General features: G+C 28.4%; 1 protein-coding gene across 3 annotated transcripts in view; it reads right to left on the bottom strand.

The window, feature by feature from the left end:
• Nucleotides 1-11,334: 11,334 nt before the first annotated feature.
• Nucleotides 11,335-26,025, bottom strand: part of LOC127281542 (cilia- and flagella-associated protein 276) — a 48,098-nt gene continuing 33,407 nt past the window's right edge. The window contains exons 1-4 of one of the 3 annotated variants that reach the window (XM_051305267.1): nucleotides 23,170-23,519; nucleotides 15,293-15,516; nucleotides 15,011-15,151; nucleotides 11,336-11,868 (exon numbers count right to left, since the gene is read on the bottom strand). In XM_051305267.1, the coding sequence (XP_051161224.1) occupies nucleotides 11,611-11,868; nucleotides 15,011-15,151; nucleotides 15,293-15,502 (609 nt within the window). In that variant the 5' untranslated portion in view covers nucleotides 15,503-15,516; nucleotides 23,170-23,519 and the 3' untranslated portion in view covers nucleotides 11,336-11,610. Of the gene's footprint in view, nucleotides 11,869-15,010; nucleotides 15,152-15,292; nucleotides 15,517-23,169; nucleotides 23,520-26,025 lie in introns of those variants that run through there. The other 2 variants (XM_051305269.1, XM_051305268.1) reach the window with 2 other exon arrangements.

The following is a 26,025-nucleotide window of genomic DNA, read 5'->3' on the forward strand; positions in this document are numbered from 1 at the left end:
CAAACTTACCTTACAAACTTTCAAACCTTGCACTGCAAACTTGCTGCAAGTTTCCGTGCTATTTGGGTATGTTCGAAAAATTATTTGAATTAGCGAATCGTTTATAGAGTGATTAAAGGCACTCTCACACTGTTTTGGCTGCCTGCCTGCCTGCAGGTTACCATGGCAACGCACGAGTGTGAGTGAGACAGAAAATTAGAATATTCAAAATTTTTAATCTTCTGTCGCACTCACTCTCATGCATTGCCATGGTAACCTGCAGGGAGCCAAAAAGGTGTGAGAGTGCCTCAATGATTTAACTTTGAATAACTTGAATTTTAAAAAGTTCATAAATATATTTATTTACCCAATGATAAATCAATAGAGACTTTCTTTTGATGTAGAATTCATTTCGCCACAGAGTTCTTTGCGGTTTGTAGCATTTATATTAGTATATATGACTTACGTATATATAACTGTGATGACTGACGGGTCATAAAATCTTATCGGACTGCGTTTCGAGACAAGCAAACGGCCCTCTACTTTCGTTATCGTTTTTCCTCTCTTTTACGCAAATACGAGAAAAAATGATTATAAATGTCCCTCATATATACCATATAATCTCTGTAAGATCATATATACAATTTTATTTTCGTTTTGGACTCGCTGCTGCCCCAAAGAAATGTGTTTTGAATTCAACATTTTTTTTCTAATTGTGATAACTATATAAAAGTTCTTGTGATTTTGACTAAACTTAAGTTGAATTTACATGTTGATGTAAATGCAGAATGCATAACCAGAGATGCAGGTTTCTATCTCAAAACGAAAAAAGTCGAATTCACAAATTTTAAATGCGGACCAGTTTTCCTACTCTCGAATTGTAAATTGTACGAAAAATTATTATTTCGAAAAAGCATTCGATCTAACTTGAAATTGTGAGAATTATATTTTAATCCAATTCTTATTTGCTATAATGTGAAATTACCGTAATTTCTATATGTCAGAATCACCACTTAACCTAACTTTCAGCTGATCGAATTATCAAATTCTATAATGTAGAAATAACCGAAATGCCAATTCATGGAATGATAATTTTTATTACATACAATGTTTCATAAACTTTAATTATCCGATTTATATCATAAATTAAACAGCATGTTTCATTATTTCTTATTTATCATAAACTTAATATACGTTGTAATTATTATATTTAGCAGAATTTCATTTATTTTGTTTCACATCTTAACCTAAAGTGTAAATTTATGAATTGTAATTTAACATAATATAATCGAATAAATAAGAATTCGATGTAATGCGAATTATATAAAAAACAAAGTCAGAGAATTAACAATTATATCGTGTAACAATTTCATGTATTGGAAATTAGTTCAAATACATTTTCGTTGAAACTTCGTTTAGGTTAAATTACAATTCATAAATTTAGACCCTCGTATTAAATTCTTAGAATCATTTTCCAAATATACACATTTCATTGAAACCACACTGAATGAATATATATATATATATATATAAAGATTGTCAATCATACGGTTTATCATGATAATCGTAGCGCGCACATATGCAGTCTGTGTGCATGATATGCGCGTCAAATTTTCCAAGCGAGTGAATCCTTCAGGATATCCTATTATATTCGAACTGTCAGACTTGTGAAGGTGACGTTTGGGGGCAATTGCTTTTGAAGACCATAAGGGGTCAAATATATGATATTGATGTCAGCGAGGCGTGAGGGCAAACTATATATATATATATACAAAATTTAGGGTTGATCAAGAGTCAATATTTTGCACACCATCGTCTCTCGTATATTGCATATAATGTTCCCACGTTTTTTTACTTCTGTTTCTTATAAATTTTATTCTTCATATCATTATATTTTTCAGAAATATTTAAAATCTAATTTTTAATTCTCCGTTAAATAAAATCGCATCTTTTTTTTCGGTATACCAAACTCTAGTGAGATGTGTAAACACCTTTAAAAAAACTCACTCAAAGAAGGTGTCACATTTTAGACTTTTCACTGTAAATTGCACATAGTAATTTGCGTTCCGATCTCTGGTGACTGTTGCATTATATGTTGACAGTCGTCTGCATTTGAAAAACGTCATTTCCATATTTGAAGGTAATTAACACTTTTATTCTATTTCAAGAAGTTAAATATCACAGATTTACACATCTCGTGTATTGTTCGAAAGTTAACCTCAAAAATATTGACAATCAATTCGATGGACAATTTAACTTGCAATGTTGCAATTTAACTTGCAAACATGCATGTACACCTAACCTATAAATTGTCGACACATAACCTGATTATTCACTGTCATCATAACAAAAATGTAAAAAGTTTTATGTTTTTAATATAATTTAAATATGTATAAGCAACAAAAATATGGGAAATACCAAAAGAAAGCAGTAAATTCTAGATCAAAAAAAGATATTTATACAAAAATCATCGGGGCATTTGGCACACGGCATTTGGGTCATAAAGGTTTTGGCATCGCGGTAATATATATGCACTTGCATTAATTTTTAAAATGTCTTTTATTTAATAAAATATACCTTATATGACATTATTAATTTTTTATTAACACAAAGTATACTCAATGATCAATTTAAAAAAAAATTACACAAATATCTTATGTAAAATATGTTTTTATTTTTTTATCAAACTCTGGTATTCTTAAAAATCGCGGTAAATACCCACATTTACCCCCTATTGCGGTACTACAATTTTATTCCTTTCCGAAAAGGTTGTGGCTCAAAGAAAAATGAGAAAAATGGATAGCAGCTGTTCGTAGAGTTTAATTAATTAATGATTTAATTTAATTAATTTATTATTATAATAATTATCATTAATATATAGTATGTCTTTTTATTATTATTATTAATTAATTTAATTTAATTAATTAATGATTTAATCAAGATTATTGTTATTAAGTTAATGCTGTTTACATACAAAATAACTTTTTGAGAAAAAACACTGACACGTATACATAAATCTATTCGAATACTATTTATTATAACTCAAATATTATTATAATGTATGAATAATTTTAACTACCGCAACTTTAACACTAGATTAGTATTATTTTTTTTACTATCCGTGCACAGTGTTTCTTTTAAAACAGTTCCAGAAATAAACTTATATTTTTCATCAATAAATCCAGTCACATTATACTAACGATGAGATTACTTTTTAGTATTCCGTCACCTTTTACAAGGCTTTCTTTTCTAAATACATATACAAATATCTACTTCTTGAAATCCACATTTGATTATAATAGACATTTTTTTTCACGGATGTTAACAATAGTTTAAAAAATTCTTGTTTATAAATTATCTTTTGTTTTGTTATGTGGCTATTACGTATAGGATTAGTTGATGGAAGTTTTGAGTATGTATATATATATATTCACTCAGCGAATAATAAAAATCAATCTACCTCCTCGAATGGTGTACGCGTTATTTTAGGAAAGCCAGTGGGAGAAACGAGATGAGAAGGTCGCGTTGCTGATTAACTCAGGTTCCGTTGGGTTTGTGTTTAAGGACTGTGCTGAAGGGTCCTAGAAGGTAATCGTGGTTTGTTCTCTCTGAGGGTTGGATTTTGATCCCCAAAACTTTTGTCCTGGCACGCATACCCACTTCCTCTTTCCTTGGCACGGCTTTAGGCTTATATATACTCCATATAATTAGAACTGTCTAATAATTAATCGCTATACCAATAAACTCTCGATTTTTAAAATTAATATTATTTATTAATACTTCTCCAAATACATCTCAAACGCTATAGTCAATTTTTCTGATTTAAAAAAATTTAATTCAATTACTAACAAAGTTATACATATTAAAAATTTTTATTTTATTATTAAAATTATATATACATATACAATCATAAAACTGAACATTTCTATAATTTGTTTAGTGGTGACTTTTTGGAATTATTTTAGAATTTAATAATAATTCAATTAATAAAAAATGATGAGACAAAAGTTTTGAGCGTTCAAATGAACGAAATTTTTTTGTAACTTCTTTAATAAGTACGAATTTTATTACAAAATATTGTTTTAAATATCTAAAAAGAAGTTATTAATTTAATTATTGTTTAATTTATTGTTTTATTTTACATTCCCAAGTAGCATGGAATATTGATTAAATATCACGGTGATATCAAGTGGGAATATTCCTGTGACATTCAGGTGATATCATAATGTTCGCTTTACGGAGATAATCCACGGTGATATTCCTGTGATATTCGAGTGACATTCGTATGATACTGAAGGGAATATTCCCGTGAAATTTTTGTATGATATTGAGGGAATATTCCTGTGATATTGAGTGGAATATTCCTGTGATATTGAGGTAATATTTATCTGATATTGAAGAAATATTCCAGTGATATTGATGAGATAATTCAAAAAATTCTAAAAAAAAAAATTTCCCTTTTTTTCCATTTTTAAAAAATTTTTTTATTTAAATATTTAAAACAATCAAAACAAACAACATTTTAGAATTTTATAAATTACAGGAATATTTTTTCAATATCACAGGGATATTCCCTCAATATCAGAGGAATATTACCTCAATATCACATGAACATTCCACTCAATATCACAGGAATATTCCCTCAATATCACACAAAAATTTCACGGGAATATTTCCTCAGTATCATACGAATATCACAAGAATATCACCGTGGAATGTCCCCGTGAAGCGGACATTATGATATCACCTGAATGTTACAGGAATATTCCCACTTGATATCACCTTGACATTAAAGCAATATTCCGTGCTACTTGGATTGCCATCATAATTTTTAATAATTTATAGATTGAAAAAATATTTCATTCATTTAAACGTTCAGAACTTTTAGCTCATAAAAAATGTTTAATCAATGTGTAGTGGTTCAATCCTCTGATATATTAAAAGTGAGTGATGATGGGCATACATTTTAAAAGAAATATTTATTATTAACTCAAAATCTTTCAAAAATGATAAATTAGAAAATAATCAATAAATGCTTCAGTTTCAACCATATTGTATTCTTAATTTAAAATAAATTTTTTTAAATTCTCAAAAAACATTCCCAAACAGATGAATTTCTTTTATTATTTGCTAAATATAAGACAATGTACAGACAAATTGTTTTTTTTTTTAAAGTTTTCTCAACTCTTTCACCCTGTTGGTTTGTCATGATTTAAAAAAAATAGAATAGTGAATAAACAGAAGCACGCGTTTGGCAATGCGGTTCTCACCACCAGTTAAGCAATTCCATTATGTCACTTCACCCCATATATATATCTATGTTGCTTTAAAATGATTTTAAAACATGAGGCTAACCCTTCGATTTTATATATACATATATATCTGTGTGTGTATATATATATATGTACACGAGAGATATATTGTCTGTGTGTAGATGAGGAAAATGGAAATCGAATCAGCTGATCGAAAAAGCAGTTCGCTCACTGGGAAAAACAATACGCGTGCTTTGTGCTGATAAATATAACGTAACAAGTTGGATTGGATAAGGCCGTCATCCTGAAGGGATCAACGCGTCCTCGCTACCAATTCTGGTCCTGCAGAGACTTTTCTTGTAGCTATATATGTATATATATATAGACTTCAGCCCCCAAGAAACTCCAATGTAATAAACAGGGTAGAGAACGCTGAATGTAACCAACCATCCGTCCTTATCCGTAAAGCTCCTTTCTATTTATTTCTCGATGAAATGGAAGTCAGGTGTTTTAAGAAAAATCTACTCTTGGCCAAAACAAATTCCGAATGTTTGCCTATTACTCACTTTTCTTCAATATGACACAATATATATATTCTATTGTGATATTAAAGAATTTTTGATTTAATAAAATTATGTTTCTAGAAATATCTAAATAATCAATATTTCCCTGAGAATAAAATTTAAATAATCAAAATTATTATTAATTTTTAAAAATTATAAATATTAACTCTGTTAATAGGTGAGAGGGAATGGGTCGTCGAAGAAAATTGTCAAAGAAATTGGTGAGAAATAAGATTTGAAGTATACAGGAAAAGAAGGTTTCATCTATAAACCAGAAATACAATATGTGACATAACTTAATTCGTGCACGCATCTAAATTTCAGATGAAGTATTTTCTAAAATTCAAAAAATGTTATATAATAATAATTCACCCCCTGTGAATGGGTGTAAAATTGAGGTAATTTATACCCTCTTCAAGATCAGCCTATACATCAATCATATTTTAATTTTAAACAATTTAAATTTTTACTTATAATTCTCTTTATAAAAAAAATTAAAAAATTTCTCCCTTAGTATAAATTTTTTCATTTACACCCTTGATAATATTTTCATTAGTCGAGTAGAAAAAAAAAAATATATATATATATATGTATATAGTAACTAACCTCAATTTAAAAACACTTTTGTATAGTTCCGCGAATATTCGTCTCGAAGAAAATCGTCTTCTTCCATTTCGTTAACGACGTTCGTAAGCAGGGAACCGTAAAAAGTAAATTAAATGAGAATTAAATACAAATAAAACCGCTCGGCCAAGTAATTGGTTGGACTGCTCCTCTCGTTGGCCATGAGTATCTCTCGGATCCTCATTCTGTCTCCGTTATTCTTTGTCTCTTCTTTTCCTTCCACAACTTTATCGTTATATTCTTCAATGTATATATATATATATATATATAAAACTTCCAACTTCCCCCCACGAAATAGTGTCAACCTTCTATACCGGAAATAAAGAGAAAATCAATCTGCTTCAATGGCAAGTAATCCTCAAAAAAAAAAATTCACTTTTTCAAAGAACCCAATTTCTCGGTCATAAGGAACGATTAGGTTGCGAAATGATGCACTCTTTTTAATCTAATATTACAAAATGTAACTTTAAAAAAATTTATTTTATCATTTTTATAATTTTTATCTGTTAGAATATAAAAATATTGCAATTGTTACCGTTATAATAAATTTATTTCTGTTTAAGGTTTAAAGCGAGGGGGAATTTACTAGTTAAAAACGTGTACACTTGACTACCAGTAATACACCTCATATTACCCTTATTACTAAGTATTACACGTTATTACAGAGTATTACACATTATTACAAAGATATTACAGACTTTTTTGCGTTATTACAGTACCGTAATAACGCATTATTACACGGTATTACACGATATTACACAAGTATTACAGGAAGAGTGTACACTTGACTACCTGAGTAAATTCCCCCTCGGTTTAAAGTTTATATTTGCGTTGTATTTTATTATTTTTGAGTTTTTTGTTTATTGTAATTTTCGTTAAATTAAAGTTTTCATTGATAGAAAGGTGTACTGTCTATTTTGACGCCGGAAGATCCTTCATGTCAATTTAACATTTATTATTATATACCTGTTCATTTATTACTATTAGTTATCTTCGCCTTTCTTAAGGCTAGGTACCCTATTGAAAATTCCTACAAAATTTCCCACGTGTGATCCTTTAAAACAAATCTATTAGAAATCCACATAAGATCCTTCGTAAGATCTTACGTGCGGGATGCATTTAAGGAAGCTCCCAGACAACATATACGATATTATTGTACGAATTTGGTTCAGGCAATGTTATAGGAAACTATATAGTTTTTTTATATACTTTCCTACGTAGGATCCTATACACACTGGAAAAAAAGTCTTACTCCGAACATGGTCTAATTTTTTATTTTGATTAGAAAGTAGCCCATAACTAATATTAATCACAAATAATGATCTAAAAATAAGCCGTTGAGGTCTTAACGAAAAACGAGATATTAATATGAAAAATATTTAGTTCTATTAGATTCAAAACAAGCCTTTGTGGTCTTGGCCTCAATACAAAGTTTTATTTGCTAGAAATGAAACGCTAAAAGTCTTCAATCAAGCCCATGAGATCTAGATACTATTGAGTTGTAACTATATACTATATACAACGAAAGTGCCCGAGTGTAAAGTGTCATGGACGCCTTTCCAAAAATGTGACGCGTCTACAGTTAATCGGAATACTAAAAGAATTAATTCAAAAGACTCACATCTTCATTCCTGTATAAAAAATTTAAAAACTATGTTTGTAAAACATTTTCATATCATGAATTGTTTGTGTCCTATAAATTCAGCTTTAATTGTTATGAATGTGAAAATAATGTTATATATACAACATAATTTTATTACAATTTTCTCACAAATATAAAAATGTATAAATTATATACAAAAATAAATTGGTCTCTTTATGATTTATATATATATATATATATATAAAGTATGATTTATGTCAATAAGATGTTGTTTGATGTTTCAAAACTTGTGTAAAATTTCAATAATATGGTATTGACAGGTTTCATAAAAGTTTAGGTTATGTTAGCTAATTTTTGTACCACGCAGTGACTTGATTTAAGCCCAGGTTCGGGCATAAATCAAAAAAAATTTGATTATTTCTTTTTATTTATGTCATTGTTGCCTTGCTTGTTTTTCGATTTCTAGTATTCTGGAGAAATATTTTAAAACAAATTTGAAGGGACTGTGGATTAAACCCAAGTTCGACGCGCGCTACCTAAAGACCCTATACACTAATCTAACCACCGACTACGGAGAAAAACAAAAATCTTCCTCATACTCTTTAAGTTGAAACTTTGGATTACAGAGTGTGAGGAAGATTTTTGTTTTCCTCCGCAGTCGGTGGTTAGATTATAGTGTATAAGGTTTTTAGCTAGCGCCCATCGAACTCGGGTTCAATCCCCAGTCCCTCCAAATTTATTTTAAAATATTTCTCCAGAATACTAGAAATCGAAAAACAAGCAATGTATGTTGTCTGGTAGCTTCCTTAAACGCATCCCACGTAAGATCTTACGAAGAATCTTATGAGGATTCCTAATAGATTCATTTTAAAGGATCACACGTGTGAAACTTTGTAGGAATTTTCAATAGGGTAGTGAAAGGATAGGACTAATTACGTTAGAAATAATATGGATAAGAGCAGTAATATTAAATTAGACAGTGAGATGAAAAGTTTGACCAGAGGAGCTCCTGAAGAAAGTGGAAGTGATAGGTTCAAGAGGAGACGGATTCTCACCAGTGTCAGCAATGTAAGTACAATATAATTTTCAATAACTTTAAATAATACGGTACAAGGTCCGTATATTTAAAGTGAAGGCGCGATCGTTGCCTTCTTATGATAAGGCAATCTGGGCCTTATTGATGGCGACTGGATTACTCCTGGTATTTGCCAGAAATTAAATAATTTAATTTAAATAATATTGTTTTCATTTTGTTATGTATGTACTTGCGTTTATATATATATATATATATATATAAGTGTATTAATAGTGTATATTAATTATTAAATAAAAAATTAACGATATTCAAAGTATAATTTCCTTTCATTAACCTTCCAGTCACATTTCTACCACTTGCTTTCAAATTTTCCGGTTATTAATAGCAACGATACTCACACACATCTTGCTATTTAACGCCACAAGTGTCCCAGATAGCACGTAAGCTTGCAGCAAGCTTGCCGCGCAATATTGCCAACCTTGTACAGGAAAATTGCCGCAAGCTTAGTGCAAGCTTCAAATTTCCCACCTGATCCAAGCTTGCATGGTAAGCTTACCGAAAGATTACAGTGTAAGGTTACTGCAAAGTTGCACAATGAAATTATCGCAAGATTTCTCAGTAAGCTTGCACTAACCTTGCTACACGCTTACCGTGCAAGATTACTGAGCAATCTTACGCTAATCTTTTTGTGCAATCTTGTAGTAACCTTACACTGCAATCTTTCGGAAAGCTTACCATGCAAGCTTGGGTCAAGTGTGCTATTTAAAGCTTGCAGTAATCTTGTGGCAAGTTTGCACTGCAATCTTGCACGGCAAGCTTACGTGTTATCTGGATTATAAAGTAATTTGTGTTATAATTATATGCATTAATCAATATTGTCCTTTTTACTCATATATAAAATATAATCCATTTCCTCCATCGTAACCATGTTAAATTCTAACATTATCAATTACATTTCAGGAGAATTTTAAAATAAAAATTTTAAACACAAAAACAAACTATAAAATAAGAGTATATATATATATATATATATACAATAAACCTAAAGAGTGGTAATGTTCCCGTAGTTTAAAAAGAAAAGATCAATTTATGACTAGATAATGTTCTACCCTACACAATCATGATCGGATTAGTTGAACGCAAAAATAATGACGAAGGGTGGCAATGGGATTCAGGGTCAAACGGAGCAAAGATACCAGAGGAGACTATTTTCTGTACACTGATTCATAAAATTCGTACACATGAACATGATTCGGAGAATGTGTATTGTGAACACAAAACGCAGGGTGAAACGTAAATGATATTCTATGAGGAGCATATGCAGGAGAGATAGATCTCGAGGCTAGTCAGAATAGAGGGTATACATATAGGCAGCGGGGTACTGGTTTATTACAAACAAGGATTATGGGGGTAATGGGACACTCTGCCCCTTTTCCCATATACAGATGCACTGACTCATTTTTTTGAATACATATATATATATATATACTTTCTAGAATATATATCAAAAGATATCGAAAAACTATACCATACCTTTCTGTTATTCTAACACTTGGCTCCCTCTTCAGCATATCAGCTTACAACTAACGCAATATTATCTCCGGTACCAATTTGTCAACACGATCAGATAATCTTATTACATTATGACGCGTGTTCCATCTACTACACACCTACTACTGATAATTCAATCACTTGAGATTGCACAGTGATTTGAATCTTGATCCATGAGCAAATTATACTATATGCTAAAGCTCGGTATGTGCTATTAGAATACAAATAATAATAATCATTACAATTATAATAATATTATTTTTAGTAATAAAAATAATACATTTTGAAAAAAAATAATTTTTAATTTAAATATGCAGAGATTTGTTTGAAAAATTTTGTTTAATTTAACACAGTTTTTAAGATTTTAATATATGGAAAATATCTATATCAGTTTCATTTAAAAATATTATTTGTTTGAATGAAAATTATAATGTTTGATTTATAGGCTACTTCCACAATAGTTAAATCGCAACGGAATGATGACAATTTCCCCACTGGACAAAGGTATCATTCGCCATTTGTCGCATAATTTCTTGGCCAACTACCGCACCCTGATCTAATGAAACGGTTGGTTTCCATTGTCCCCATTCGCCAAAATCCCCACTCAACATTATTGTCATAATTCTCGTCAACTATCGCACCCTGCTCTAGTAAAAATTTATTAAATTTGAAAAATTAAAAGTTACTATAAAGTCACTAAATTTTTACTAGAGCAGGGTGCGGTAGTTGACGAAAATTATGACAATTGGCGAGTAGAGTCAATGGCGTTGAACCGATTTGGAGAGGATGTCTTTCGATACATTGAAAATAAATTATTTTTATTTATTTTTAACTGCCTTTATAACATTTAATTTATAACATGTACATATATGTAGTCACTAATAATTTTTCAATATTGCAGTTTATATCCCGATTTTTATTATTTCCTAATTAAAGGATAAAGGAATCTCAATAAATCTTTTTCAATACTTTTTTAAATATTAAAAACCAAAAAAAAAACTGTTAAATATTGTAATAAGTTCCATCAATTTTTCGACTATAGCCAGCATTGGTTTGATCCATATGAGGACCATCAATGGCTAATTTCAAACTACTAGGATGAATTCTGCGTACTTTGTCCCTTATTAAGCTCTCAGTTTCTTGTAGTTTAGATTCTTCTCCTGTGTGAATATTTTTAACTTTCTTATGGTGCTTTATTTCCTCCTGACCATTTACCTTTTTCAATGGATGTCCCAATGGTGGAGGTGGCTTTATGAACGTCTAAAATAATATACATATGACTTTTTATATACCAACTACGTTTTCGCAGAAAATATGTTAAATATAACCTTGAAAATTAAAATCAAAGGGAGAACATAATCTCAAATATTCGATCATCTAACTTTATAATTTTGCTCTGATTTGGCCTAAGAATTAAACCTATATTACAACCTTAAACTTTATTTAAACTTATTTAACTTTATTTATTTAGCAACAGCTTAGGGTTGGTTTCCATATTGTCCCCACTCGACAAAATCCTCACTCGTCATTTGTTATAATTCTCGTCAACTACCGCACCCTGATCTAGTAAAAGTTTATTAACTTTATTGTTAAAATTAAAAGTTAATAAATTTTCACTAGAGCATGGTGCGATAGTTGACAAGAATTATGATAAATGTCTAGTTGGGATTTTGGCGTGTGGGGAAAATGGAAACTAACCTTAACTATCTAAGTAGGGACGTCATGATAATGTATATGAGAGTGAGAGAAATAAGAACATTTTTTATTTTTCTCACTCTTATACGTTACCATGACGATACCCTACTTAGATAGCTGTTTTGTGACCGTACATTTTCAAAAAACGATTATAACCTCGAAATTTATATTCTATTAAAGGGCAAGTGAATATATCCTTATCAATAAATTAAAAAACCCAAGATTTAATAACTCTAATTTAGATTATGTTTCGGTGAATAGATAATTCTGGCATTTAAATATTCGAATCACATAAAATTCTGTTGAATAAAATTTCTATTAAATTAATATTTGATTAAATTAGAATTTTTTTTTAATGAAAAATGTGTAAAGAGAAATTCTGTAAAATAAAAATTCGATATATCTAAAAATTTTGTTGAGTAAAAATTCGTTTAAAAAGAAATTCTATGAAAACTAATGATTTTTACATATTTTTTAACGTGGAAATTTGTAATTTATATACAATCATCCACTATGCATTGAATAGAAGACGTTTATTGGTTACAAATTTGCACGTTGTAGCGCTGTTACCATAGTACACTCAGTTAAAAGTCAAAATGCCATTTCATATATGAGGCATTCTATTTCAACTCGTTCCACCTTCAAAAGACGATCGCTAGCAGAGCGTTTTTCAAGAGATTTTTATTATATAAAAAAGAAAATAATCTTATAATGTTATACACTATTTCGAAAGAGAATTTAATAATCTTTCGATTGGTCTTAACATTTTTTTAATTTTCTCACAATTTCATACAGAAATCTTGATTTGAAATATAAAACTCATGATATCTCAAAACACCCCCCCTTCAATTTTATTTTAATATATATGAAAATAAAGCTTAGTTTTTCTAGTTTCAAATTCCGTTTGGTTTATCATGGACATTTGTGAGGATTTTTGGATAACAGTGATTGAAAATATGTGTTTTTGAAAACTTTGACACCAAGTATGAAGTTGAATCCTAACCCGCATTCAACCTACGTCACACACGAATTTCATTGTTTTGAAAAAAAATCGCAACCTATAATAATATAAAAATTTTCTGTAAGGAGATTAATAATATCGTATTTATTTTAATAAAATGCTTTTAAGTGATTTTTAAGTTTAAATTTAAAATTACTCACCAAATTAATTTTTTAATATTAAATGCAATTATTATTGGAGGAAAATTTTAAATAAATACTTTTATTTTATGAAAAAAAAGATATTTTTTTGTAGGTTAAACGAAACATTTTTTATTTCAGCAAAAATTAAACACAGAAGAATTACAGTCCTTGAAAAAATACTAATTTTTAAATAACAAATTTTTTTCTTTATTTAGTTTTGAAAAATTTACTTTCCTCGGACGAAGAATATTTCTTTAAAAGCATTTGTGTTTCAGAAACAGGAATGAAGGTGTGATATTTTTGTGTTCCTGAAATTGTTTTAGATTCATTAAATCTTTTTTTAAGAACTCTTGCTTAAAAATCTCAGAAGTACAAAAAATTAGGAAAATTGTTCTCATATAGCAACAATTATTATCACGGTGCAAAAATTCGCAATATTGCGTACTAATATTACTTTTTATTTGTCTCTTATAAATAATAAAAATTATGCTAATGAAAGATAAAAGCTATTAGAAGATTAAATTTAAAATATTTAGAACACATTTATTCAAATTATTTATTTAAAGATAATTATTGTATAAATAAATAAATATTTCAAATAAATTATTGTACAGGTTGTGATTTTTTTCAAAACAATGAAATTCGTGTGTGACGTAGGTTGAATGCGGGTTAGGATTCAACTTCATACTTCGTGTCAAAGTTTTCAAAAACAGATATTTTGAATCACTGTTATCCAAAAATTCTCACAAATGTCCATGATAAACCAAACGGAGTTTGAAAGTAGAAAAACTAAGCTTTATTTTCATATATATTAAAATAAAATTGAAGGGGGGGTGTTTTGAGATATCATGAGTTTTATATTTCAAATCAAGATTTCTGTATGAAATTGTGAGAAAATTAAAAAAATGTTAAGACCAATCGAAAGATCATTAAATTCTCTTTCAAAATAGTGTATAACATTATAAGATTATTTTCTTTTTTATATAATAAAAATCTCTTGAAAAACGCTCTGCTAGCGATCGTCTTTTGAAGGTGGAACGAGTTGAAATAGAATGCCTCATATTCACAATGAACGCTTGGTTTCCGCATTAGGCTTAAGCAGAATGAAATCTCTAATTGTAAATCTTAAGTTTTTACATGAGAGAGAAAAGGACAAAAGATATTTCTATCCTTTTCTCTCTCATCTAAAATCTTAAAATTTACGATTAGAGATTTCATTCTGCTTAGGCCTATTGTCCCCACTCGCTATTTGTCATAATTCACGTCAACTACCGCAACCTGCTCTAGTAAAAAAATAAGTGGCTTTATTGTTAAAATTAAAAGTTACTATAAAGTTACTAAATTTTTACTAGAGCAGGGTGCGGTAGTTGAGAATTATGACAAATGTCGAAAGGGGATTTTTGCAAGTGGGCACAATGGAAACCAACCGAGCACAAAACACGCGAAACCAAGCATAAAAAAGTTATTGAATAATTATTATAATTCATTAATTAGTAAAAAAAAATAATAAATGAAATTTTCCATAAGTAATAAATAAAGAAAAATGTAATAAAATTATAAATACCTTAATTTCATTACGAAGAACACGCCATGTTTCTATTCCAAGAGATTCAGGTTGAATTCGAGTATACATTTTTGGAACAAATGTGTCTTTACAATGTTTGTAAACTGATGAAAGGGCATAATCAAGAGAGTCTGTGGGTACCTGTTTAAAAAAAAAAAATAAATAAAGAAAATTATCCTCACATTTGGCGAAAAAAATTCACTAAAACATATAGATAGTTTAATTAATTTATTTTTACATTAAATTTTTTGCAACAGTTGCACTTATATTTAATAAATTAACCTGTGGTCTAAATAAGCGATGATCCTTTCTAATACTGGTTAGGGTATGATGAGCAAAAAGTCGTTCATGAGGTTGTAATTTTTCTTGCCAGGTTTTGTCGTCTGTTGACACACTTTGCCCCAAATATGGTCCATCCAGTATCCAATTTCCTTCACGTGAAATATCAGGCACTGGATATGGATTACGAACCAACGTCACTTTCGTTGTCATCTTGTCATTTTCTTCTAAAACCACCAAAATATAAACACAATGAAAAAATAAATAATTTTACTCAAAATCTAAATTTATTAGTTTTTGTTATGTTACTAAAAAAAAAAAAATTTATAACATCATGAAAATTAATTTTTATCATAGTATAGAAAAATTTTATGTTTTCAATTTCATTTCTGACAGTGTTGTGAGTGAAGTTTGTAACTAAAAGAAAAATTATTTTAAGACAGGTTAAATTTTTTTTTTTTTTTTAAATGTATACTTATTATTTTTATTTTTTTATTTACACTAATTGTTTTTTGGTAGAATTCTTAAAACCCGAGTTTTCATTAGTCCGAAATTATGCAAATGACCGAACAAATAACAGATTTCGGCGCGAATTTTAAAATTAACCAATTAGAAATTATCAGGAAAAAATTGTGATTGATTAATTTTTAAATTCGCCGCGAAATCTATTATTTGTTCGGTCATTTGCAATTTCGGACAAATGGAAATTCGCCATTTCAAGAATTCTATCAAATAAAAATTCGTGTAAAATCGAACAAATGATGATTTGATCGGTAAAGAGCCTCGGCAAGCCCCATGCAAAAAATGCCCCTTTTTCGTACCTCGAATTTTGAAACTTTTTTTATGCCAAATGGTTACATATGATGACCCAATAATCCCTGCAAAATTTCAAGATGAGCATGTGCCCCCTTTCCGAAATACAGGGGGTCAAAGGGGGCCATGTCCAAAATTAGAATATGCAATATAATCGAATAATAATGTTAAAAAAAATCAGACCAAATGGTTCCCTTAAGATTTTCGTCTGCTGATTACGAATCTAAAGTCCGTTTTTAAAAAATCAAAATGGCGGTTCCAATATGGCGGACGACATTTTTAAAAATCGATCCAATTGACTTAAAACTTGTTACACGGGGGTTTTTGGGGTCTCTGATTACGAATATGATGTCCGTTTTTAAAAATTCAAAATGGCGGATCCAATATGGCGGACGACATTTTTAAAAATCGATCCAATTGACTTGAAAATCGTTACTCGGGGGTTTTTGGGGTCGCTGATTACGAATATGATGTCCGTTTTTAAAAATTCAAAATGTCGGATCTAATATAACGAATAAAGGCAAGATTTAAGGCTAAATTCAGCTCGCAAAAAAATAAAAAAAAAAAAAAATGTAAGCACAAAAAAATATATTTACTAATAAAAAATGGTTAGTGCTTTTTCAATGTTTGTCCACCTTTAGATTCGTAATCAGCGACCCCAAAACCCCCGAGTAACAAGTTTCAAGTCAATTGGATCGATTTTCAAAAATGTCGTCCGCCATATTAGATCCGACATTTTGAATTTGTGAAAACGGACATCATATTCGTAATCAGCGACCCCAAAAACCTCCGAGTAACGATTTTCAAGTCAATTGGATCGATTTTTAAAAATGTCGTCCGCCATATTGGATCCGCCATTTTGATTTTTTAAAAACGGACTTTAGATTCGTAATCAGCAGACGAAAATCTTTAGGGAACCATTTGGTCTGATTTTTTTTAATATTATTATTCGATTATATTGCATATTCTAATTTTGGACATGGCCCCCTTTGACCCCCTGCATTTCGGAAAGGGGGCACATGCTCATCTTGAAATTTTGCAGGGATTATTGGGTCATCATATGTAACCATTTGGCATAAAAAAAGTTTCAAAATTCGAGGTACGAAAAAGGGGCACTTTTTGCCGAGGCTCTTTAATTTCAAAATTATAGATTAAAATTCAAGAGCTATATAACTATATAATACGAACATAACCTCAACAATTCAAGATTTAAGGGAAGGTTGACGCGTGAATTTTAGTTATTTTTCATATTACCAGTCAAATAAGGTATGGTTATACATAAACTTTATGCGTATCTATATTATATAGTTTTAGATGCAGTTTAATCGTTTGAGAATAAGTTTGAACGTAAAATTAAGGGTATATAGTTGTGTCTCACGACACGTGCCGCCACGTGAACTGGTCGCTTTATACAAACAGCATTATGCATGCTCGTGCTGACATAAATTACTGTGGGTTTGATATTGGGCGTTGATATTGGCTACTGGGCGACCACCTCCTGAGCAAAACACGTTTAAATACGAGAAAGCAACGTTTACACCCTCACACACACGACTAAAAAAGAACAATGAATCACGAAAGTCTTTTCACGCCGTGTGATCACATTTATATATTCTACTTAAAATATATTAATCAATCTTGTCACATTATTCCATTAACCACGACGAAGCTTAAGAAATCACTGTTAATAAACCACAAGTCACATATCATTTATTTTTATACAGAATTAATATTATTTTCTTTTCAGTGTTCAATCAATTTTATTTATTTTTAATCACTGTCAAAATTCTCAAATTGAGATAATTATTTTGAGAATCTTAAAAAATTGACGATAAAATATCTTAAAAATTATTTTTTATTTTAATTAATGCGCGCGGAGAAAAATGGAAAAACGAATAAAGTAACTATTACTATACTTTAAAAGTAAAAAAAAACCTGAACTGTCCGCAGTTTCTGCGCAATTCTGTAGCAATTTTTATTCCAGAAATAGTAAAATTTACTATTTCCGGAATAATTTTTACTGTTTCAGGAGTAAATACTGTTTAAATTTTATTTCTATTTTACTTTTTCTGGAATAAAAATTGCCGCAGAAACTGCGGACAATTCAGGTTTTACTTTTAAAGTATATAGTAAAAGTTACGTTATTCGTTTTTACATTTTTCTCCGTGTGCATTCAAGTAACCTTGCACTGCAATCTATCGGTAAGCTTACCATGCGCAAGCTTGGGTCAGGTGAGACATTTTGCGCGGCAAGCTTGCCGCAAGATTGCTGCAAGCTTACGTGCTATTTGGGAATGATATTTTTGCACAAAAAAAAAATATCATGAAAACTATGATTCAAGACAAGTAGAATGAAATTAATTTTTTTTAAAAAAGGTCGAAAATGATAAATTCCCAAGAAGCACGTAATATAACCTCAATATCAAGGTAATATTACATGTATGATTCGTAATATAACGTTGTAATATTACAGTAATCTTACAGTGATCTTAAAATGTCCGCCTCAAGGTAATATTACCGGTAATGTTACTGTAATATTACGCGCTAATATTAAGGTAATATTAGAGTAATATTGCAGTAATATTATACCGCAATATTAAGGTAATATTACAAGAGAATATTACAGTAATATTATGGGAACATTTCTTTACGAAAAAAATTTACCCATCCAGGGAATCGAACCCCGAACTCAAAGCACACGTGTCCAGAGTTTTACCAACAAGCCAAATTGACTTATAATATATTTACGTTTTTTATGCTTTATGAATAACTCAAATCAGTCTGTAATATTACTGTAATATTACCGTTAATATTACAGTAATATTCCCGGTAATATTACCTTGAGGCGGACATTTTAAGATCACTGTAAGATTACTGTAATATTACAGCGTTATATTACGAATCTCACGTGTAATATTACCTTAATATTGAGGATATATTACGTGCTTCTTGGGTTGTTAATAACAACAAATTTTTATACTTTATTTAAGACCATATTGGGAAATTCCCATATGACCAAGTACGGGCAAATGTTTACTATTTACTGCTTTATTTTTTATCATTTTTGCATTAAAAATTCCTCTAAAATTATAACCCCAAATCTTCTTTCGCATTTTAGAAAAAGTTTAGAATTAATAATGTTTCAATTCAGATAAAATTGATTATTAATCTGTAAATTATTTCCGTTAATAGTTTTGTTTTTGTCTCTATCCTTTATAATATATAGATCTATTTTAATTCACACGAGAAATCTTATATTTTACGCTCTCTATAATCTTCCTTGTCGAAATATATATAACATATATTATAATTCCGTTGCTTTCAAGATATTTTTTTTTTAAATTTGTTTCAGAATTTATTCCACGATTTTGGAAAACACCCCAATATTTGATTTTGATGCGCAAAAAATAAAACGTCCACGAGGAGAAAAAGAAACTGAGTGTAAAAAAAGAAATGACAGAAAGATGGAAAAGGTTGAGCATATATATATATATTTTTTTTTCCCATTGGCAGATGGGCGCATTACTTGACAGGGGTTTGGAGATACAGAAGGGTGAGTTTTAGGTCTTCCACGTCATTGCTCGTGTGCACAGTACCATTCGTGAATGGTTTCATAAGAGGAAGAGATAGAGAGAGAGAGAGAGGGAGGGGGAAAGATATGTGCCCCCAACCTCGATTCTAGATGACACGCGTAATCGCGTAATCGCGTAATCGTGACGCGTGCTGAAGTTTAGATCGAGGGAGCTTTACGTTCGTCTACATCGGGCACGTGTAATGTTGCACACTCTGAATCAACATTGATCACAGGTCACAGAGACCCATGCGAGTCTTTTTACGTATATATACTATATATATATATATACATTGCGAATGTCACTTCACATGCCGCATCCCTCGAGATTTTTTGTAAACACTTAAGGTTTTCACTTGAAAAGTTCAACATGTTTTATAAATTCCATTGTTATATACATACAAGGCATATTCTTTGAAAAATAAAAATTTGCATCCCCCAAACAAAAATTCTGAGATTGGCTTGATAATTAGGTAAATTGCTTCTATATGAAAGTAAAAAAAATCTCAAAATATAAACTTATTTTTTAGAATACTTTAATTTGAAATATAGGAATCCAGCAATAATGCGGCTGTAAAATGTTATAAATTATGAAACTTGTTTTCTTTTGATACTCACTTCATTTTGTTTAAATAATAATATCACGTATTAACAAACAAACTTGCCAAAGTCGTCAGATTAATAGTCGATAAATAAAATCAATTCTGATTTGTCCTTTCGTTCTGTTATGAAAACTCTCGCGAGGCATTGAGGATTCTCGCTGGGTCATAAAGACGTTGAGGATATCACTGTACCCCCACAGCAGCCAATCTTTACTAAAAATTTCGTAAAGATTTCCTTGAAATCTTGGGAATATTTAATTGAAAAGTTTAATGAAAATTGCATAAAGATTTAAATGTCCCACCAAAATAAATATTTGGCGTAAAAGTTGCCTAAAAATTTAAATGAAATTTTCAGGAAATGTTCGTCGCGAAAATTGAGTAAAAATTTAAATGAAATTTTTATGAAATGTTTGTCGCAAAAATTGAGTAAAAGTTTCAATGAAATTTTCGGGAAATGTTCGTCGCGAAAATTGAGTAAAGATTTAAATGAAATTTTCAGGAAATGTTTGTCGCAAAAATTGAAATGAAATTTTCAGGAAAAGTTGGACGGAAATATCTGTAAAAAATACAAAAATAATATTAATAATAATAATAATAATAAATAGATAGATAGATCTTTATTATTATTATCAATAAAAAAAATTTACTATCCGGGAATAAAAATAAAATAAATAATATACAAACATTGTTGCTCTGCTTTAATGCTTTGTTTCCCATTGAATCAAGCACTGCATACTTGATTGAGCAAGAACTTTTGAAAACAAATTTTGGGGTGCTGGGGATTGAACCTACGTTCGCCGCGCGCTAGCTAAAGACCCTAACCACTGCACTACAGATATCTGGCAGAAAAAAAAAATCTTCCACAGGCTCTACAACTTGCTGATAGACAATTAATCCTACTTATCGACCTAAAAGGGCGGGCCTATTTGAATACGCTTTTTCACGGAGATATTTGAATATTCTGAATATTCACATTGCAGGTGAATATAAAAATTAAAAGTGTATCGAAATAATGCTGTAAAACCATGACTGCAGGTCATGTGAAAAGGTTATAATAAAATTAATTATTTTTTTAAATATTATCTATTAATTAAAAATTCACAAATTTGCGAAAATTAATTTAAAATTTTTTTATTTATTAATAAACAATTATATTAGTATTGTTAACAGACGAGAAAAAACGTTTTAAAAATAATTAAGAAAATAATTTCAATATATTAAAATAAGAAATGAAAGTGAACACAAAAATTCTATTTTTTAAACATTTAAATCAAAATTATTATTCAAAAATTATTTATTATAATTAAAAATGTATTAATTAATGAAAAATTAATTTTTAAATATTTTATTTTTTGTAAAAGATTGTGGCCTTTACAAAATGGTTTTTAAAGTTGAAATAAATTTTTTTAAAAGTTAATATTTCGATTCGAAATAAAATTGACTAAATAGACAGAAAAAAATGCTTGTAATATATTTATTTGTGACAATTTGTAAAATTTAATTATTTTCAAAATGTTGAATTACAATTCTTTAAAAATTCGTTTTTTTTAAATTTTACTAAAATTAATTAAAATATATTAAAATATATTTTAAAAATATATTTAAAATATATTTAATATATTCAAGAACACCAGAAAGACGAAATTGCTGTATTGTTGACGATAGTGTAGGGATCTTCGTTACCGACGACTGCGTATCGATTATATTGGTCGCAGATATTATATTAATTAATATTAAATAAACTCAATCCCTAGAAAAAAATTACACGTGTAGATTTCGCTACATGTAATTACACGTGTAATTTGTACTTTAAATTTGAAAGTTATTTTTTATTTTAGAAAATTACACGTGTAATTTATACTTTAAATTTGTAGCTTATTTTTCAGAATATTCCACCTATAATTACACGTGTAATTTATACTTTGATATTTCTCGAATATTTTTTAAACTTTTACACGTATAATTACGTGTAATTTATACTTTGACCTTTCGAAAATATTATATAAATTTCTACACGTGTAATTTTTACTTTGATACTTCTCGAATATTTTTTTAACTTTTACACGTGTACCAAAAATCATGAAATTTCAAAAATGTTTCAGGCTGCATCTACAATAGATTAAAAAATTTGTAACGATCGTGTAGTGTAAAGTGTAGTGTATCTTGTATGACTTAGAATATTGCAAATTAACTGTTGTTAATAAACAAAAACATAACCTCAAATCCAGATTTTTAATATTAATTTAATTAATTTAGTCATTAATTTTAATTTTTAATATTAAAAATCTGAATTTGAGGTTATGTTTTTGTTTATTAACCGCAATTAATTTTAATATTCTAAATACAAGAAACACGACTTTACACTACACTATACACTACACGATCGTTACACATTTTTTAATCTATTGTAGACGCAGCCTAGACGCAGCCTCAAAGTATAAATTACACGTGTAATTACACGTGTAATTTTCTGAAAATTAACATTCAAATTTAAAGTACAAATTACACTTGTAATTACATGTAGCCAAATCTACACGTGTAATTTTTTTCTAGGGATGACACCGAGAAGAGAGGCCGCTGTTTAGCGACGCTTTCAAGTTTGACTATATCGTCAGACATTTTACTCTGATTCTCATCCTGGTGTTCGTTGAGTCAAGTTGTGTTCTATTCTTTTTTGTGTAAAATAATTAAAATTGAAAATTATAAAAATTAGACGATGCGTCATCGTCAAATGGACGGTGAGTCTCAATAAATTAATTAGGAGTATACTTGAATAAATAAAATATAAATCTTGTCTTTCAGCCTTCTGACATTATTTAACTTTTTCTAAAATTTGAAGTGAATATTAATAAATAGTGTTATTCTTATAAATTTTGTATTATTAATGGTGTTTACCCTTATCCCCCCCTCTCACTCTCTGCGGTCTATTGTTGCTATAAAACGTAACAATATAATTCCTGAGCTGGTTATAGTTTTTTCTAATTAGAATTATAAAATTTACTTGTCGGGTTATTTAACTTTTTTTTTTTTGGTTTAGCCATAAAATAACTTGGCGTCTTGCAGGTTTGCGTATGAAAAATACCTCAAATAAATAAAATAGAGCTTTTTTTTATGTATATTATATATAAAATTTTTCAGTTTTACTGAATTACCTTGACAGTTATCGACAGACATGAAGTAGTAAATAATAAAATTTTTGATACTAAAAATAATAGATAGTAACATATGCCTTTTTTTAGATATATATTTTTACATTTTTGTTGATTGTTTTCAAAGTTATATTTAACTACTCGAAAATTAAAAAAAAATGAATATTTTCCTAAAATTTATATTTATTAAAAAAATAATTCTTCTCTGATCACATTTAAACTCAGGGCATTTGTAGCACTCATAGATGTTAATTTTTGGTAAAAATATTTATTTATTTAGTCTAATATTTTCCGTGGGGGAGTGGGTGATAGTTTTAGGGGTTTACGGTACACCGTTTATTTTAATAATTTTATTTTTCATAAATATCAAAATAAAATTATTTATTAATATCAGTTTTGAAAGCTTTTTTGATGCTCTTTCAATTAGCAATATGCATTTTAAAAAAAGAAAAAATTTTTGATCAATAAAAATGAAACTCAAAAATAAATTAAAATTTTTCGGGGTGTAAGTACGATTTTTTTTATTATCGAAAGCTAAGGTTTATTATGTAATTAAGAAAGTGAGACAAGAATGTTGGAATATTGATATTTAACTTTTTTCTTGCCTCCTTTTGATAATTTTTTACTATTTTTCAATAGTTAAACATACTTGTTCCATTTTTTTAGGAAAAAAACCTCAGCTTTTGATTTGAAAATATCGTACCTTTTACCCCGAAATAGTAAAATTTATTTTTGAGTTTCATTTTTTTCTTTTTTGGTCAAAAATTTATTTTTTTCAAAAATACATATTGCCAATCAAAAGAGCATTAAAAAAAGTTTTTAAAACTGATATTAATAAAAAAAAATTATTTTAATATTTAAGAGAAAATAAAAATGATTACAAGAAAAAAACCATTTTTTCCTCTTTGATCACTTCACGTGAAATCCCCCATATAAATGATGGAAATAAAAAGTTATCTATATTAATAAAATCAGACTTTTGTCTGTACATTGCTCCAAATTAATTTTTTCTTGCATAGTTTATCATTTTAAGTAGTAAAGATAACAAATATGCCATAAATAAAAATTCTGTCTGTCTGTCTGTCTATCTGTCTGTCTGTCTGTCGTCAATATTTTGTACCGGCACAACTTTAAAACGGCTCAACCGATTGAGGTGAAACTTGGCAGTGTATTCAGTCTTAACGTAACTTAAAATCTTAGCCATATTTGATTAAAAAATATTAACATGAACGAAAGTTATGACATTTTTTCAAAAAATTTTAAAAAATCAAAAAAATGCAAATTTTTTATTTTTTGTCAGATTGATTTGAAACTATTTGTACCTATTTTTTTCACATAAATACAATCAATTTTTTTATTAAATTAAGTAAATAGTCTGAATTTAAAAGTCTAAATCAAATTTTTGAATTTCCAATTTTTTTAATAACATTGTAATATAAGAATTCGTTATGTTCAACTTTTTATAAGTAAAACAATAATGTTTTTAGTCTGTTGGGTATTAAACGCAATCTTAGCTGCACACCAATGAAAAATATTAATTTAAACAAAAATATGACACTTTCAAAAAATTTAAAAAATTTAACATTTTTTATTTTTTGATAATTCTTTACTAAACGTTCTTTATTTAAAATTTTGTGACCAATTAAGTATGCTTTTAACAAGAAATTTTAAGAATTTTAATTTAAGAATTTTATCAGAATTTTAAAATTAATAATTGCAAATCTGAATATGAAATCAGATATTGTAAAAATAAAAAATCGAAAATTACTTTTTTACTCTTTGAAATTAACAATTATTATATTTAAATTATTATTATTATTATTGAATATTATTATTATTATTATTATTATTATAGATACAAATTATTTTTAAATATAATAAAACTAAATAAACTAAATAAACTTAAATATAATATAATAAATATAATAAAATAAAATTATTTTCATAATTACATCCAACTATACGTGGTCTCCTGTATTAAAATATCTTTTTATAAATTTTTAATTATTATTTATTCAATTCAATTTAATTTTTTCACTGCTTTTAATAAAATTAAAATAATTTAAAATTGTATTTAATTTTATAGTATTGAAAATAAAAATTATTTTAATCAATACAATTTAAATTAAAATTTTAAAAAACTTTAAAAATTATTTGAAGAATAAATTTTTAATAGAAAAATTTCTTTTAAAAATTTATTCTTCAAATAATTGGAAATGGAAATAATTGGATGGAAATAAAAAGTTATTTACAATAAAATTGAAAATTTTAAATTTTAACCCGCGTGGAAATGAAACTATGGGTAAAATCATAAAAACCATGGGCAAAATCGATTGCCAAGGAAATAACGATTAGACCCATGGTTTAAACCTTGGCAAAAGTCTCAAAAACCATTGCTTATGTCCGTTTCCCATGGTACAATTTCCCATAGGAATTTTTTTTTTAATTTTACGGATTTTTAACTATTGCTAAAATCTTGGAAACCATGGGAAAATTAATTTTTTAATTTTACTAATTTTGAGCCATTGATAAAATCTTGGAAACCATGGGAAAATTTTTTTTTATTTTACGGATTTTGGACCATGGCTAAAAACTTGCAAAC

The sequence above is a fragment of the Leptopilina boulardi genome, unplaced genomic scaffold (assembly GCF_019393585.1).
Source record: "Leptopilina boulardi isolate dan_hultmark-lab unplaced genomic scaffold, ZJU_Lbou_2.1 LbouV2_273, whole genome shotgun sequence".
Lineage (NCBI taxonomy): Eukaryota > Metazoa > Arthropoda > Insecta > Hymenoptera > Figitidae > Leptopilina > Leptopilina boulardi.